The sequence below is a fragment of the Oenanthe melanoleuca genome, chromosome 1A (assembly GCF_029582105.1).
Source record: "Oenanthe melanoleuca isolate GR-GAL-2019-014 chromosome 1A, OMel1.0, whole genome shotgun sequence".
In the NCBI taxonomy this organism is placed as follows: Eukaryota; Metazoa; Chordata; class Aves; order Passeriformes; family Muscicapidae; genus Oenanthe; species Oenanthe melanoleuca.
The window spans coordinates 48315869-48332176 of record NC_079334.1 but is presented as its reverse complement, the minus strand read 5'-3'; the positions used below and the strand labels follow the sequence as shown (position 1 = coordinate 48332176).

The 16308-nt window shown below is 40.0% G+C and overlaps 1 protein-coding gene across 3 annotated transcripts in view; it reads right to left on the bottom strand.

Moving 5' to 3' along the window:
* The window catches only part of CPED1 (cadherin like and PC-esterase domain containing 1), a 141787-nt gene that overhangs the window by 117291 nt on the left and 8188 nt on the right, over positions 1–16308 (bottom strand). For all 3 annotated transcript variants that reach the window (XM_056511232.1, XM_056511213.1, XM_056511223.1), the window contains exon 3: positions 11152–11338. In XM_056511232.1, coding sequence (XP_056367207.1) covers positions 11152–11338 — 187 coding nt within the window. The remainder of the gene's footprint in view (positions 1–11151; positions 11339–16308) is intronic.

The window sequence follows — 16308 nt, the reverse complement described above, 5'->3', positions numbered from 1 at the left end:
TAAAATAATGATGTTAAAGTAATAATCACATATGCAAGAAATAAAACACCATATTTTAAGGTCCAAATTGCAGACCTTGATCACTGCAATTACAGCACTCAGGCACCTAGACCAATCCTTATTAATGTGCCAGATTCTGTAATACCCAGGAGACACGAAACAATACTGAAAAAAGAAGCTTGGGAATAAAGGCAATAGCTAAACTAAACAGTGTCAGGCCACAGGCTCAACCACTGGCCTGCTATCATCTACTGTGTTTGTTTTCTTCTCCCTGGGTGGCCAGGCAATGCCCCTGGAGACAGACTAAGCCAGTGACAGTTCCTAAAATTCAGCAAAAAGCAGGCCACCCTCAGTCAGAGGGAAAGGGTTTAGATACATGAGCATAAGCCATACTGCATCACTTGTCCTTAGAACTGGGGAATTGACCCGTTTTATTTATGAGTTAGACAAAACTCCAGAAGACAGTGATGCAATAATTAAGTCCTGCCTAATGTAAGGGTTTCCAGCTGTACTTCACAGATTCTGGTTTCTATGTATCACTATGCTGCCTTTCACTTCTACTCACCTGGGGTGCCATGGTGTAGTGGAAGTCCATATCTGGACTGCCCTGTAGAGCATCCATAAAACATGGATTCTAAGGCAGACCTTAAAATTATCTCTGCAAACATTTTCAAGAAATGTAGGGTCAGACCTCACATTTGAAGTTCAACAGATACCTTCACATTGTTAGATTTGCAAGAAAAAATATGTACTGTAACATCTGGGGTGTAAATCATATGCAATATAGAGCTGGGTAAAGGAAGAAGAAAACCTGGTGCTTTCTCCTACTTCACATTTCATCCTGTCATAAAAAAGGCAACCTAACTAGTCTACAGTTACCTTCTGAGCTAGTGCTTTCCTGAATACTTCTTTTCTTCTACCCTCAGAGCTTTGTTTAAAACCCTAACACTACATTCCTAGGAAAAATAGGGCTAACATGTCAAAGTCTATGAATTTAAAGTCCTTGACTTCAGCCCCATCTTTATGGAAAATTGCCTCGATTATTTTTTGTTGAAGAATGACTTCTAGACAGGCTCCACTGATACTTGGCTTCACTGTGGCTGTGAAACCTGAAGTAAGAATTTTTTTTATATACTTGCTGAAGCCAAATAGGAAAAAATATTTAAACGCCTAATTCCCATTTAGACAGACAAATGCTTCTTGATTTGCTCCAAAATAGATCTTATTCTTATTTTTTCTATCAGCCTGTTTGGTATGCTGACATGTTTTCTGTTTTACCTATTGCAAAAAAAAAAAAAAAAAATTTTAGTGAACTGGCTTTCTTTCAAATAAACAAAACAAAAAAAAAAAGATCTTGTCTTACTTCTCCATTTTACACCAAAAGTCCTTCTTCAATAAACAGATCAACTGAGCTGTATTCTATCAGATCTAAAATAACTGTGGTTCTGCCAGATTCATCTTGCATTTACAAAACACAGAAGAACACTCTGTAAGCTCTCTCTATATATAAACTTTTAATAGTTGCTATAAATTAAAACTGAAAATCCTTTTTATAGCTAAATATTTATTTTTGAAAGCATTACCACAAATGTCAGAAACAAAGTCATTACAACAATAATCTTGTTATAGAAACACTTTATGACTTGAGCAATTCAGTTCAAACTTTCCAAAATGCATACCACTCAGCTCCTTTGTGCTTCCCTCTATCAGAGTAGAACTGTATTCTATTTATGTGAGGCACCATTGAGGAAATATACTAAGACTATATTTTTTTGATCCTGTGACCAGTTAAAGTGCTCAAATCCTATTCCATGGTTACTTTTTAAAGAAAATCCCTTCAATATTTTGCCTTTCTGTTGTGAAAAATGGCCATTTTTTTGTAAGAAAATATGCCTGCCAAAAATGATAGAAGTTAATTACATGTGAGGTTTTTCCTTTTTAATCAAAGAGAGAGTCTTGCTTTTAGTAATAATTTTCTGCAACAATTTTTTTTCCCAGAAATCTGAAGTTTCATATGACTAACTTGAAACTGAGAAACAGTTTCAATTTTTGAGTATGTCAGATGAGCCTCTATTCTCTTTGGCATCTGTGCAAACTAGGATTTCCTCCAAACGGACAACCCTCAGGGGCTGAGTGAAAAAATATTCCATATTACATTGAAAAATTAACTCTGAGGGAATACAATGAACATCAGAAGGGTAGAATAATCATTGCCCTCATGAAGAAAAGGGAACCTTTGATGAAAGATAAGCCAGCGTAACAACAACACGTTGTGTGAAATTTTCAGAAACATGTTCTAAACAGTGGGTGGCTACTGCACTTTTGATGTCTGGGGTGGCTCTGGGATGCAGCATTCAAAAGAGCTGTCAGCTGAAAGTGGATGCAGCTGGAGAAAGTTGGAATCTGAACCTAGGAATGGCGTGGGCTGGCTGCAAATTACAATGAAGGCCTACACAGTGCATAAGCTTTTTGCTGCCTGAACCAATAAAAGTCATGATAGCCAAAGTTAAAAAAAAAAAAAAAAAAAAAAAAAGTCTTTGTTTCAGTGGTATATAATGCCACTGCCTAAAATGGGAGCCGTGATGAAAGGCAGCAGCACACTTCTCACAGCTGACCAGGGCTCAGAGCCAGTGACTACATCAAAAAGGGTCCACAGCTTCCAGCAGCCAAATCACTGAGCAGTCCTAACCAACAATCCCTTACAGAGTGCGCTCTGGCAGGACACTGACAGGCTTCTGGCTAGACTGACTCACATTCTCCCAGCACCTATATTAGCAGACAATTATCTGACATTTAGGAACAGACATATATATTTATAAACCAGAGTCTCTGTTTGAACTCTATCAGAGTCAGGATTCATTTCTTAACGGGAAGCATTTTAAAACTACTTAGAAAAGGAATTGCATGCTGTTACCTTCTTATCCAACATGCTACAGTTATAAAAAATTGCCTCAATCTCTTTTACAGGATTTGCATGTTACTAGCATATCACACAGCTGGTATACTGATGCCTAAATCCCATGTATTTATTTAAGTTCAGTAGCTGTGAACATTGCTGCTTTCCTTTGGCCGATGTGTGGATCTTCCTGGACACTGGTGTTTTTCAGATTCTGTTAACATGACATAATTTATTCCAGTAAAGTTTTAATTTTAGCTCACTGTGTAATCAGAGTGTATCATTTTAATTATTGTAATCTCTAAGCCAGTCCCTTAAATACCACTCTCCACAGGACTGTATTTTGTTTTGTTTAAAAAACTAAATAGAACATTCGGAGAAAGATATGTTTGATATATTTAGGACTAAATGCTGTATTTTGGTTTTACCTGGCAGAGCTCAATGTCCTTATACTTTTGCTATAAACAAATGAAGAATTTCACTTTCTAAATGAAAAGAGTGCATTTGAAACAGAGGATTCAGTACAATTTTGCAGAGGGTTTATTTTAGTAATACAAAGAAATCGTTTGTGTATCCTTCTACAAAGCATGAACACGTTCTGCTAGTGATTAGGAAGAAGAATACACATTGTTCAGAAAAATAAATGATGCATATAGATTTTCTAACATGAAACCACAGCATCACATTAGAGATCAGAATTCATTTGTGTGTGTCAGAAACTTATGACTTCTACTGAAACCAGTGATGTGTGCAGCATGAGATTAATTGCTAAAGGCAAAATTAAAAAGTGCTCAAGGTAATGTACGTTTCTGGTATGCATTTCCTTCCAAAACTAAATGAATTTCCATGTTATGGAAGCAGATTAAATCTGTTACATGCTTGTAACTCAGTATGCTCTGAGGATCACTTTTCTACCTATTTAGCTTGTTGAGGAAGCTCCTTGTTTAACAACATACAAAGAAGTGTTTCTAAAATGTGTGTTTTATTTGTCAAAACTCAGCTCAGGACTCACACAACATATATTTTGCATTAGGAAACCAATCAGTTTTGTATACTGTTGGTTATATATTTGTATTTATATATTCAACCAACAGTTAACCAAAATGATTTTGGGAAGAGAAGTTACATCTGCTAAATTTGAATATACATATGTATTTGTATGGTAACCCACAAAATATTTCTGTGGCTAGCTTCATCATTATTATTTTGTACAGTATTTTAAATTACTTAATTATAATAGAATGATCTTGTGCTTTTGCTGGCATGCTAGGATCTCCAGTCCTGCTTATTTAACCTTACCTCCACAGGGTTGTTTACACTTTGAGAACCTGACTTCAATTTACTTTAATTTTCTCAGAGACTTTTGTATTTACAAAAGCTGAGCATCTAGTGACCTCTCTATTCCTGACATTTCCTTTACTCTCCACTATGAAAAAGAACAAAAACCCCAGTGTCCCATTTCTGTTCCAAAAAAACTAAACTGCTTCCTTCAGTGGGTTGGTCCTTGTAATTGAAAATGGCAACCAGATGTTGACAGAACACACAAGAAATTTTCCTTGGGGCCTTTAGTCTTTATAATTGTTTGCTAAAGTTAGTTGGATTTCATGGAAACTTGTCTGAGGCTGAAACAAATAGCAAGGAGGGGCTCCTCCTAACAATATTCTGAAAAATTAAAAAAAAAAAAAAAAAAAAAAAAAGTTAAAACTAATGTTTCCTGCTCTTGTTGATGTATTTCTAACTATATAGAAAACCATTCACTAAGGGAGAAAATTTGGTTCTCTTAGTACTTATTTTACATCCCATGAAAAACATCCCTATTTCACAATACACTATTTGCTTTCTACTTTCTCAAAGTTCAGCTGGCTATTATCTAATCATGACAGATTTTTCATCCCTTCCCTTTTCCCCACTCCCATCAAGAATATACTCTCATAAATTCTGGGGGTTTTGAGAATATTTTGCATTTTAAGAAGATGCTGTAAATGACATATTGTTTGTCCCTCCAAGACCTGAGCCACCACAGCCGATTAATACCTAAAATCTCTCCATCTTCTTCAGAAATCACCCTTTTTCCTTTTCAATTTTTGTCTGCCTGATTTTCTCAAGGCTAGTCATGTAATCCAAGAAGTCTGCGAGACCATCTTGTTACCCCAACAGGGGACCCACTACTCCCAATAAAATCTCTTTACCTGATATTTCAAGACATGTAAGACTGAATGCTTCACAGCTCCAGGGAATCCATTTGATTACTTCATTAGCTTTACTCCCAAAACAGTTTTCCTAATAACAACTTTGTTGCAGTACATCATGCCCTAATTACTACAGGCACAAAAGATTGCTCTTTTTTCCTTGGCAGAAGAACTTGTTAACGCTTTGTGTTAATAAGCACCTCTGTTCACCCAAACATTCCAGTCTTCATACTCACTGAAGAAAGAGCATCTCTGTCCTCCTGTCTCTACCACCTTCTCTCATTTTCACTAATTTTGCTGATATGGTATGTCTTGGAAAATGAAAAACCGATGTCTGACAGTCACCAGCCGTGGCCCTGGGGGCCTCCAAAACCTACGGCTGTAGTTTATTCTCCAGACTAATTAGCAGCTCTGAGGAAACTCTTACTGGCTGCACTAATGAAGGAGCACTTCTGCAAGTTCCTACCTTGCTGCTGGCCAGATGTCAGCAATTAAGCTGATACTTTTCCTATTTAGCCTCTGGTGAAAAGCATGAACAGTGAGGAGAACAGTGGGAGGTGATACAATATGCTAAAGGAATAACATAAAGATACACAGCAAAGAGCATGCATTTCATCCTAGTTCTGACAGTGACTCATAAAGTTTCTATCCTAGTTTTCTCCATCTCTAACTGATGTGGCAACATTTTCCGGCCTTGTAACTCCAACTGAGGAGCAAAGTGAACTGAGTAATTTTCTTTCATGAAAAATGTAAATTTCCCTTTAAAAGTAATTTTTCCAAAGGATACCAAACAAACCAAAATGAAAAACTGACAAAGACTGACTTGGAAAATTGCTTTTGGGGAAAATCAAATGAGAATTTTCTTTTATCTGTCCTCAGCTGCTTCTTCAGTCATGCAGTACATAGAGAGATAGAGAAATTTGCAGCTAGCATCACTCCATATCTGTGAACACCTGTGCTTGATCCTACAGCCTCATGTTCCCTGACATTCCCCAAGCACCAGCTTTTACAGGAGTGGGAACCACTGGGTACAAGGTGACAGAACTCTCTACAGAGAGCCAAGAGGGGGACAGCAGAGGCCTTATCTTCCATAACAATACAATTATCAAACTATCATTTTACAGCAAAATGAGTTATGCCTGAATACATTCAGGTGGCTTTATCAGTGATATATGGAAGTAGGTGCCACTTTAAATATCAGACGGATCTCTTGACCCGAGCACATAAAGAGAAAGGCCAAGATTTGCTCAGATTTGCTCCCACGGGTCTGTTGCTCAATCATCCCTTCCTGTTCTGGTGCAGCTCCACCCAAGCACCACTCCCACATCTGCAAAAAGCCAGATCATCCTTAGCTAGCTGCTGGAACCAAGGCTTAGTTTACACAGCTAAGAATTTAAACACAGCATGTTCTTAAAATGGCAGAAAACAGAAGAGAAATCATTGTATATTAATAATGTCAGAAAAGAGAAAATAATTTCAGATCTAATATTCTTTGCAATATAAGTAAATTTAAGTAATTTAAACACAGCATGCTCTTAAAATGGCAGAAAACAGAAGAGAAATCATTGTATATTGATAATGTCAGAAAAGAGAAAATAATTTCTGATCTAATATTCTTTGCAATATATGTAAATTTAAGTATCTATCTAGTATATGATCCCTACTTAACAATGTCAGGAAAATGAATAGGACATGAAAATGCTACTGATTTCCATGGAAATTGACAGAAAAGCTAAATATTGACCAAAGCTAAGATGGGTTTAATACTTATCCTATGGAACAATAAATCACCCCAAAAAATCCCAACCCAAATCAATATTTGTACTGTAGCGACCTTTCTAATGGCATGGCTAAAATAATAGGAAATCATCATGTAAAAGCAATACTATGAAAATGGTTTATGATTCTTTTCTTAAAGTCCCTCATTGCAGTTGCAAAAGCTTCCACTAAATTCCTAACACCTTAAGGCAGCAGGGAGAATATAATGTTATGCTGCACTCAGTTTGTCAGGAGCCTTAATACATGTGCCTTTTTCCATGGCCAAACTGACTGACTACCACTGAGCTTATGCACAATCTTTTCCATCCCAAGAGCTAGTGGTAAGGACAGAATTTGCATGCTACTGCAGAATGAATTAAAATTGGACAGTCAGATATGTAACATACAACTGCACACATTTCTTGGAGCCTGAAGTTTTCTGGGATTTGCTTAACTATTAGTAAAGGTGAAGAATTGAGAAATGAAGGAAATGCCTATTATGGGAGGGTCACCAAAGGCACGAGGCAGGCACATTCAGCAAAGGACAGAAAAACTGGTGGCTCCGTAAGGAAAGATATAAGCAGTTTATCTTTGTATATGTCATCTTGGCAAAGCATGGAATTCAGGAAAGATTCATGCAGAAGGCAGTAACTAGGAATATCATTTTTGGAGGGCAGAAATGCCTTCTAGCAAAACATATTTCTGAGATAAAACCTTCCTTTTAAAAAATGTGAAAATGTTGGCAGGATGGCACAGAGTCATAGGGACAAACACAACCCGCTAATCTTTACTATGGTAACAGATGAGAGCTTCTCAGACTGGAAGAACAGGGAAGAAGGCAGAAGCCACTGGAAAATATTTGGCAAGTTCTTCTCTGATATTTGCCACTCTGGAAGGATCTAAGGGGGCTCTGAAGCCAGGTGGCTCAACCCACTCATCTCTGATAGAGCAACACAGCTCTGTCCTGGGCTGAGGCAAGGAAGCCTGGACACTTGTACAGCTCAGTATGGCAAATCTCCCCTGAGAAAGCCTGGAAGTGCAGGGCTTTCTGACTCCTCCTTCTGATCCTTTTATTATTTTAATAATCCTTTTATTATTTTCCACAAGATTGTGACACGAATTTCAACACCCTCCAAGTCTGTGGCAAAGGCATGTCTTTCTAGAGGAGAGGCAAACTTTCACATTTTATAAACAAAGGAGAAGGGAGGCAGGGAGGAGGAAGGAAGGAAGGAAGGAAGGAAGGAAGGAAGGAAGGAAGGAAGGAAGGAAGGAAGGAAGGAAGGAAGGAAGGAAGGAAGGAAGGAAGGAAGGAAGGAAGGAAGGAAGGAAGGAAGGAAGGAAGGACAATGATACTACCTGGCAAACCAAACAAACATGCCACTTGTAGATGTGCTGGCCAATACAACCTAATACCTTTCTTATTAGCTGTTATGATGAGCTCTTTGCTCATCAGTAACTTCTTTTGAACTGCTTACTTCAAAACAGATTTACCACAGATATTTACTGGAGATACTGACCATGTTAAATCAAATTTCCCTAGGTGGTAATCCCAGCAAAATCTGACTATTCCATCATCTGCTACTATCACAGTTTTAACACAGTTCCACCTCTCTATCTCCATCCCAGCAGCAGACTGAGAGATGTTAAACTTACAGCAAACTGGCTCATTTAGGGTTACTGCAAAAGGAAGTCTCAAAGAGCTCAGAGCAGGCACAGGTATCATCAGTCCATGGACTTTTCCCTCCATGTGGGTTAAATTGCTAAGGAATGGTGAAAGCAGCACAACTACTTTTTGTTCAATCAAAGCTGCTTGAGATTTTACTGACAAAGCAATTTTTCCGTGAAAAATTAGGGGTTTGAATAATTTATGCTTTACTGCAGAACACATCTGTATGGATTTTTCACAGTAAACCATAAACCACAGTCTTTTTGCCATGATATAAAAAAAAGCTATGTTTTTCCTTTTTAGACAACTGTTTTTCAGTTACCAAAACTCTAAATGGTTTTGATTGGTTTGTAAGAAGTGAAAAATTTCCACTGAAGAAAACTATTCCCCTGATGTTTCTCTCTGACAGCAATGAAATCAACCCAGTGCTGCAGCCCAGGTGTGAGGACCTTTCTGGAAGATCAGTGTGCAGAGCTGTCACATTTGGGTTTCAAACAGCAGCAGAACTGGTCCCAAAATTCTTAGCAGGCCAGCACAAAAAAACAGTTAGGAATGTTTTGTGGTGAATTTTTTTCCATATATGACTTCAGCCAGAGTCTTGGCTTTCAGCCACTCAAAACAAAAAAAAATCCTTTCAAATTTAGAGTGAACTTTGAAAGATACACGAGTAAGAAAGACTGCACACAAATAAAAGCACCTGATAGAACTGCTAAATAATACCAAGTAATAAGAAATTACTCTTTTTATAGATTTTTCACAGCACTCATACTCTGTGTTCCTCAGTTCATTATCTATATATTTTTAATTGAGGCTGAAAGAAGCATACTTTTAATAACTTACTCCTATTAGAAAAATATTATGCCAAAGACTAGCTCAAAATACCCTTTTCCAAAAAAAGGAATACTATCCCATCCAGAATAATAAACCTCATCATCTACTGGGGAAGAAAATTAACTTTGAATGCAATTTGCTTAGCTGTAAGAAAAGATCAGTGGGTTGGTATGTAGACATGCTCTATTACTTACTTCTTGTTTTTAAAACATAACCTTAAAGCTAGACACTTACATAACAGAGAATAGTTAAAGGCAGATTTATGATGCCATGAAATGGAATTAGTAGAGTCTCACTCTTTGCCTCAAGTTGGCAAGCATTTTACTTTTACATAATCCAACATCTGCTGGAAGCTGTAGGATGTTCCTGGAAAATACCTGACCTTTTTATTTTTTTTTTATTATTATTACTGGAAAAATACTACAGGAAGTACTGATTCTAGCCTGTAAAGTATAAATATCCACAGTTCAGCTCATTTCTGCAGAGGCAATATTTGGAGTGTAAAAACTGTACAGGGAACTTCAATCTGAACTCAGCACTGTAGGAAAATCTAGTACAGTCCTTTTTTTGGTTGTTGTTGTTGTTGTTGTTGTTGTTGTTTTTATAAGTGGCAACTGAATCTGGCATACCCACTCCCTTGGCCATTTGAAAAAAAAAAGGTATTTCACAGAGATGGTGCACATGGTCCTCAGAGATACCAACTTTTCTCTGCAGCCCATCTGACATTAGCAAAGCCTGCAGACATGGTGTGTCTTGTCACTCTGAGATGGAAAGTACTCAAGGCAAGGAGTGGCTAAAAGGTGACTATAAAACTAGGTTACAGTAAGAGTGAGATGAAGACAATTTATGTCTGCCAAAGAAAACTGCATGTACCTCATTTTCAAGAAAGTTTCTTAAAGAAACTTGAAATTAGTGGTGGAATTTTGAGCAATCTCAAGCATGCTAAGTAATTGTAGTTTTTTCATCTATGAAATTGTCTGGTTTGGTTAAAGATCAAAGCAAACCTGAGCTCTCTGGTAGCTCCAGAAGTGCAAACCTGAATGATGCAAACAGTAATCCCTTTAGCAACAGAAATATCTAACTACTTTTCTTCTATTTTTTTCAAGGCCTTCCATTTCCTGAATTGACTTCCAAGACCAAATGGGCATCACAGTTTCTGTTCATACCTCTGAAGTGTCCAAGAACACTCAAACATGGTCATCACATATCACCCTTCTCTATCAAGCACAGTGTAACTCTACACAATAAAGCTACAGTGCCAGAGATCAGGATTCTTGAAATGCTTGAAATGTGGATCAAATTTCAAGAGGAACTGGGAACCAACAGTAATCTATTGCAGATTCAGCAGCAAGTGCAAAAGGTACTTGTCCTATATTGTGTGCTTTAACAAGATTACAGAACAATCAAAACATTACTAGAGGAAAAAATAACCTTCACACATACAAGTTTTCTTTAGGAGAAGAAATGATAAGGAAACAAATGTAGCAGGCATGTCTTTTGTTATGAAACATTCTATTGAAAATTCCTCAGTTGTATTCATGAAGTTGGTATGAGAAGTCATCAGGAACCAAACTGATCTGATTTAGTTGTCAAGGCTATGATGATCTACTTTGCTGCATTTTTTTTACAGAAGGCTATAGCTTATGGAAGAATCACCTAACTGTGGAAAATTATCCACACAGCTGAGAAGGGCTAGAATTTGGCTTCTATCCTTATCAGAGTTTATACGCTTTATGTTTGTGGAGGAACGCTGGATCAATTTTACATTTAGTGATCACACTTACAAATTAACTAACTCAAATTATTCTTACTGTGATAAGGGCCCTCATGCCTCAGATCTTCCACCAGTCTCCTGTTTTCAAGGACTGTGACTGTATATCCATGTTTTGTCAGGATGCGCTGGCAGAGCTGACGGTCAGTTTCATGGTGAGCCGGAGGTGCATAGAGAACTGCTCTTCTCATGTGGCTTCCAAAGTACTGGAGAATGGAGGCATCGATCTACACAGGGAAAAGACAAGGGTTGTAAGATTGGACATTCCTCAGCAGTATAAAATAGAGTTGTTTTTCACAGAAATAATGTAGTAACTTGCCGTGACAACAGTGAAAATAGTTCTAGTATCATTAAGAATTCTCTTTATTATCAGGGACTTCAGACCACAAATTCCATCTTGTCTGCCTCTCCATTTTTTCTATCTTCATTTTGAACTGATTCTATAAAGGTTTGAAAGCTCTGGCTAGCACTCAAGGATCTTTAAACCATGCTCTTCCCTTTGTGGAAACAACTTTTCCTGAAATCTGGGCTGCTATGGTGAGCTGGTAAGAGCAATTGTCGTCTGACTTTGACTGTGGTTGCAGTCACCTCAACAGAGAGGTCTTGGTACGTCCCATGTGAACTGCTCCAAGGAATGTGGGTCCTATGCAGGTGATAAGCGCAGGCATCTGAGTTGTGCTATGGAGCGTTATTAAGAAGAGTAAGAAGAGTACTGGGGTAAAATCATACACAGGAATCCTAAACAGAACTGGAGATTACTGTGCTCTAGAAAGTTAAATGTAACCTTGCCAGTCCTTTATTGCCTTATTAGTCCAACACAATCTAGCCCATAGGAGGACTGGCAGAGATACTTGCATACAAGAACAAGTGGAAAGGTATCTGATGCCTCCAATGAATCCCAAGATAAACTTGTATTGTGTACCACTTACTCTCTTCCCATACAGTGCCTAGGGACAATGGCATCTAGAGAAAACCCTTCCTCTATATCTATCCTGGGGTATGAGCGTCTTAAAAGAAAAAAATGGAAAAGAGGCACTGAAAACACACAGTCATAGTGCAAACATAACATTAATTTCTGAAAAGGGCAAATCATTGGGCAATCGCCATCAGATCTTAGGGCAAGAGGGTATTTTATGTCTTAAATAAATGTGGTGGGTTAACCCTGTCCAGAAGCCAGGTGCCCACCAAAGCCACCCTACCAGTCCCCTCTCCAACTGGACTGATGGAAAAATACAATGGAAGTCTTGTGGGTAGAGATCAGAATAGGGAGAGATCATTCATTGATTACTGTCACAAGCAAAACAGACACAGCTTGGGGAAACTGATTTGTTTGATAATAAATGGAATTAGAGTGAGATAATCAGAAATAAAACCAAATCTCAATTTACCTTTCCCCCACCTGTCTCTTCTTCACAGGTTCAACTTCCCTCCCAAATTCTCTACCTCTCCCTCTGGAGAAGGGCAGCTGGGACTGGCAGCTTGGCCAGTTGTCTCTGCTGTTCCTTCCTCCTCAGTGGGAGGACTCCTCACACTCTTCCCCTGCTTCAGTGTGGGGTCCCTTCCATTGGAGGCAGTCCTTCATGAACTTCTCCAACATGAGTTCTTCCTACAGGCAGCAATTCTTCAAACTGTTCCAGCATGGCCTTCTTCCACATGGCCCAGTCCTTCAGGAACAGACTGCTCCAGCATGGGTACTCCATGGCCTGCTGGTGGATCTCGACTGAGGACCTCTGTGGACTGCAGGGGACAGCCTGCCCCACCACAGTCTTCATCACATTCTGCAGGCAGCTCTCTGCTCTGGTGCCTGAAGCACATCCTCCCCCTCCTCCTTCACTGACCTGGTGTCTGCAAAGTTGCTTCTCTCATACATCCTCATTCCTCTGTCTGGTTGCTGTTGCACAGTTGCTTTTCTCCCCTTTTTAAATCTGTTATTGCAGAGTTGCTACCATCACTGATGGGCTCAACCTTGGCCAGTGGCAGGTCTGTCTTGGAACTGGCTGGCATTGACTCTGGGACATGGGGGAAGCTTCTGGCAGCTTCTCACAGAAGCCATCCTGGTAGCCCCCCACTACCAGAACCTTGCTGTTTCAACCCCAGTAAAATAAAAGCACAAAAATAGAATACTCCATGTGGGAATTAGAATACTAATATCTGCAACAGTCTAGCTGTTCTTTTGCAATGAAAACACCATTAAAAACCAAGACTTTATTTTGGTGAAAGATATTTGTCTTTAGGATTGAAATACATCAGCAGGGATTAAATTCAGGACAGGAATTTAGTTCTTTGCCAGTTTGTGAATTTCAACCTGACAGTTGTCAGCAGTTTAAAAACTAAGTCATGGAATAACTTCTAATTTTAGTAAGTTTATCACTGGAGATAGGAAACACTACACAAACAAGTCACCACCATTTTTTACACAGCAGACTAGACTGAGAAGAGACAGATGCTTTGATACAGATTAATATTCAAGATGTGTCCAGTTGTTTACAGGCCTGGGATCCAGTGCTAAAGTCACTCTTTTCAGCAGTGTATCCCCTGAGTGTGCAATGCTGTTTTACATTGTGCTTGGCTGAAGTGTAAACTTTTCTGCAGCAGTAAAGAGAACAAACTATTTCAGAGCATCTAACACCCAATGTTCTTTTGCTCCAAAGCAGTCATTGTCCACGGAAAGTGTTAGCATTATTGATGAATGAACCCTGAAAAAATATCAATACAACACTATCAGAGTCTTCCACATTTGCCAAATGTGCAACCCAAAACTAGTTTAGAAACTGAAATATTCGAGTAAAGGTTGATCACTTGCTGGCAGGAGTAAGCACGCATAGCACAGGGTGAAGTCATCAGAACTGTGTTAGGTCACCTGTTTGACAGCGCTCCTGACATCCCAGAATTTTTAAAACACATTAATTGGGTGGCAAGCACAGTGTTAGTCTCAGATGGCCCTTGCCCACCACAGCAACGTCACTCTCGTCCCCTTCTGCCTTTGCCCCCCTTTCCTCTCCCCTTATCTTCCCTATTTCCTGTTCTCTTGCAGTGCCAGCAGCTGCTGGCAGCCCTTCCTCTCCACTTCCCTCCCTCCCTCCCTGTTCCTAAATCCAGCCCTTATCCCAGCCTCCCTCTTGAGTTCTCTCTCCCTTCTCTTCCAGACATTCCAGCCAAATGCTTCCTACTTTCCATTTCACTTGCATCGTGGAAGAAACCCAGAAGATAGAGACACCTCTTGCTTTATTTTGCAAGAAAATTTCATTTTCCAAATTTCATCGTGTGCTGCAGGGGCCAGCGCTGCAGGGTGAACTGAGGACACGTGAGGAGCACAGAGGGGCTGCAGACCAGGACACGTCCCTGCTCCTATTTCATTTTTGCTAGTGAACGTGGCTTCTCCTGCTTCTGTTCCTCCCAGCGCGGCCTGGAGCAAGAGTCCTGCCTTGGACGTGGCAGCACTCCTCACCAACAATAACCACACTTCTGTTATGCCATGAAAATACACCTTTCTCTGTGGAAGCAAAGCCTCCTGCAGTGTCACCTCTGAATATTTTGCTTCAAACATGCCTCAAGCAGCCGCCATTCCCCTGTGGCCACTACTCCAGGGCCACCATCCCGGGGCTCCTGCCTCAAGCAACCACCATTTCCCCGCGGTCAATACTCCAGGGCCACCATTCCAGGGCTCCTGCCTCAAGCAGCCGCCATTCCTCTGTGGTCAATACTCCAGGGCCACCAACCCGGGGCTCCTGCCTCAAGCAGCCGCCATTCCCCCGCAGTCAATACTCCAGGGTCACCATTCCAGGGCTCCTGCCTCAAGCAGCCGCCATTCACCCGCGGTCAATACTCCAGGGCCACCATTCCAGGGCTCCTGCCTCAAGCAGCCGCCATTTCCCCGCGGTCAATACTCCAGGGCCACCATCCCAGGGCTCCTGCCTCAAGCAGCCGCCATTTCCCCGCGGTCAATACCCCAGGGCCACCATTCCAGGGCTCCCCTGCCCCACATCTGCTGCAGCAGGCCCTGGCCCGGTGCCCTGCAGGCCCGAGGGACGAGGCACAAGGCCCAGGAACCAGCCAGCCCCAGGCATTCCCTGCAGCGGCACTGCCAGGGGACATCCCCTCAGCGGCAGCCCTCATGCGGAAGGCATCTTCCTCAGGCCTCTGGGGAAGGAAGGGCTGCAGTGTTTACAGCGCTCTGCTTTGGCAGTGATGAATGTTCAACAGAAAACTGATAGCAGCAGAGGAGAAAGAAAAAAAAAAAAAAAAAAAAAGGAGGGAAGTTCAGGCAGTGGCAGTGACCTGGGTCACTTCCACAAAACACAAAGGAAATGGCCCCGAGCGGCTCCACAGGCCCACACAGTGTCCGGCGCCATCCCCTAAATTTAACAGCTTGACCTGAGGCCTAATCTGGGACTACTAAATAATATGAAGTATCTCCACACCCTTTAGGGTACTTTTTTTTGATCCATGCTTAGTGTTGCCAAATTTATTTTCTCTTCCCTGTCCTTTCACAGCTATTTGCAGTCCAGGTTATAAGATGCAACGTGTCCCCTCTGTTTGCTAAGCCAGTGCACTGTAGGATGGGTTTTCAGCTACACAGATTTTTTTTTTTTGTTTTGTTTTGTTTTGTTTTTAATCTGGCCAACTGCATGCTTGCAGCAAGTGATTCCATACTTTTTTCCAAAGCTTTACATAAAATGCTTTGCATCACTGGACATGCTGATCTAGTTACTACTAGATGTTTTTCAGAATTTCCAATATTGTAGCAATAACAGTCATGTTTATATATTTAAAGAGCCTGCTGGTTTTCATAAAATGTTTCTCAATCATAAAAATGAGGTCTGGGCAGAGAGTTAGTATAAGACAAGCAGCGTACAATAGATGAAAATAAGCTGTTCACATATTTCCACGTTTTATGGTTCTGATTTTTTTTGCAATTCCTATGATTTTAATGTACAACAGACTCAGACACAAAAAAAAAAAAAAAAAAAAAAAAAAAAAAAAAAAAAAAAAAAAAAAAATTGATCCATAACATGTTAAAAATTTGAGAATAATTGGTAAATGGTCAAATGTTCCCATGTCCCAACCATTTTTTTAGCTCTTTCTCAGTTTGAAGGCTCAGACTATTTGTTAGCAGGTCAGTTTATTACAGACTCAATGTATCTTACGTGAAAGGGATTGGTAAGAACATCTGCAGCCCATGCCATATCTGGAAAAC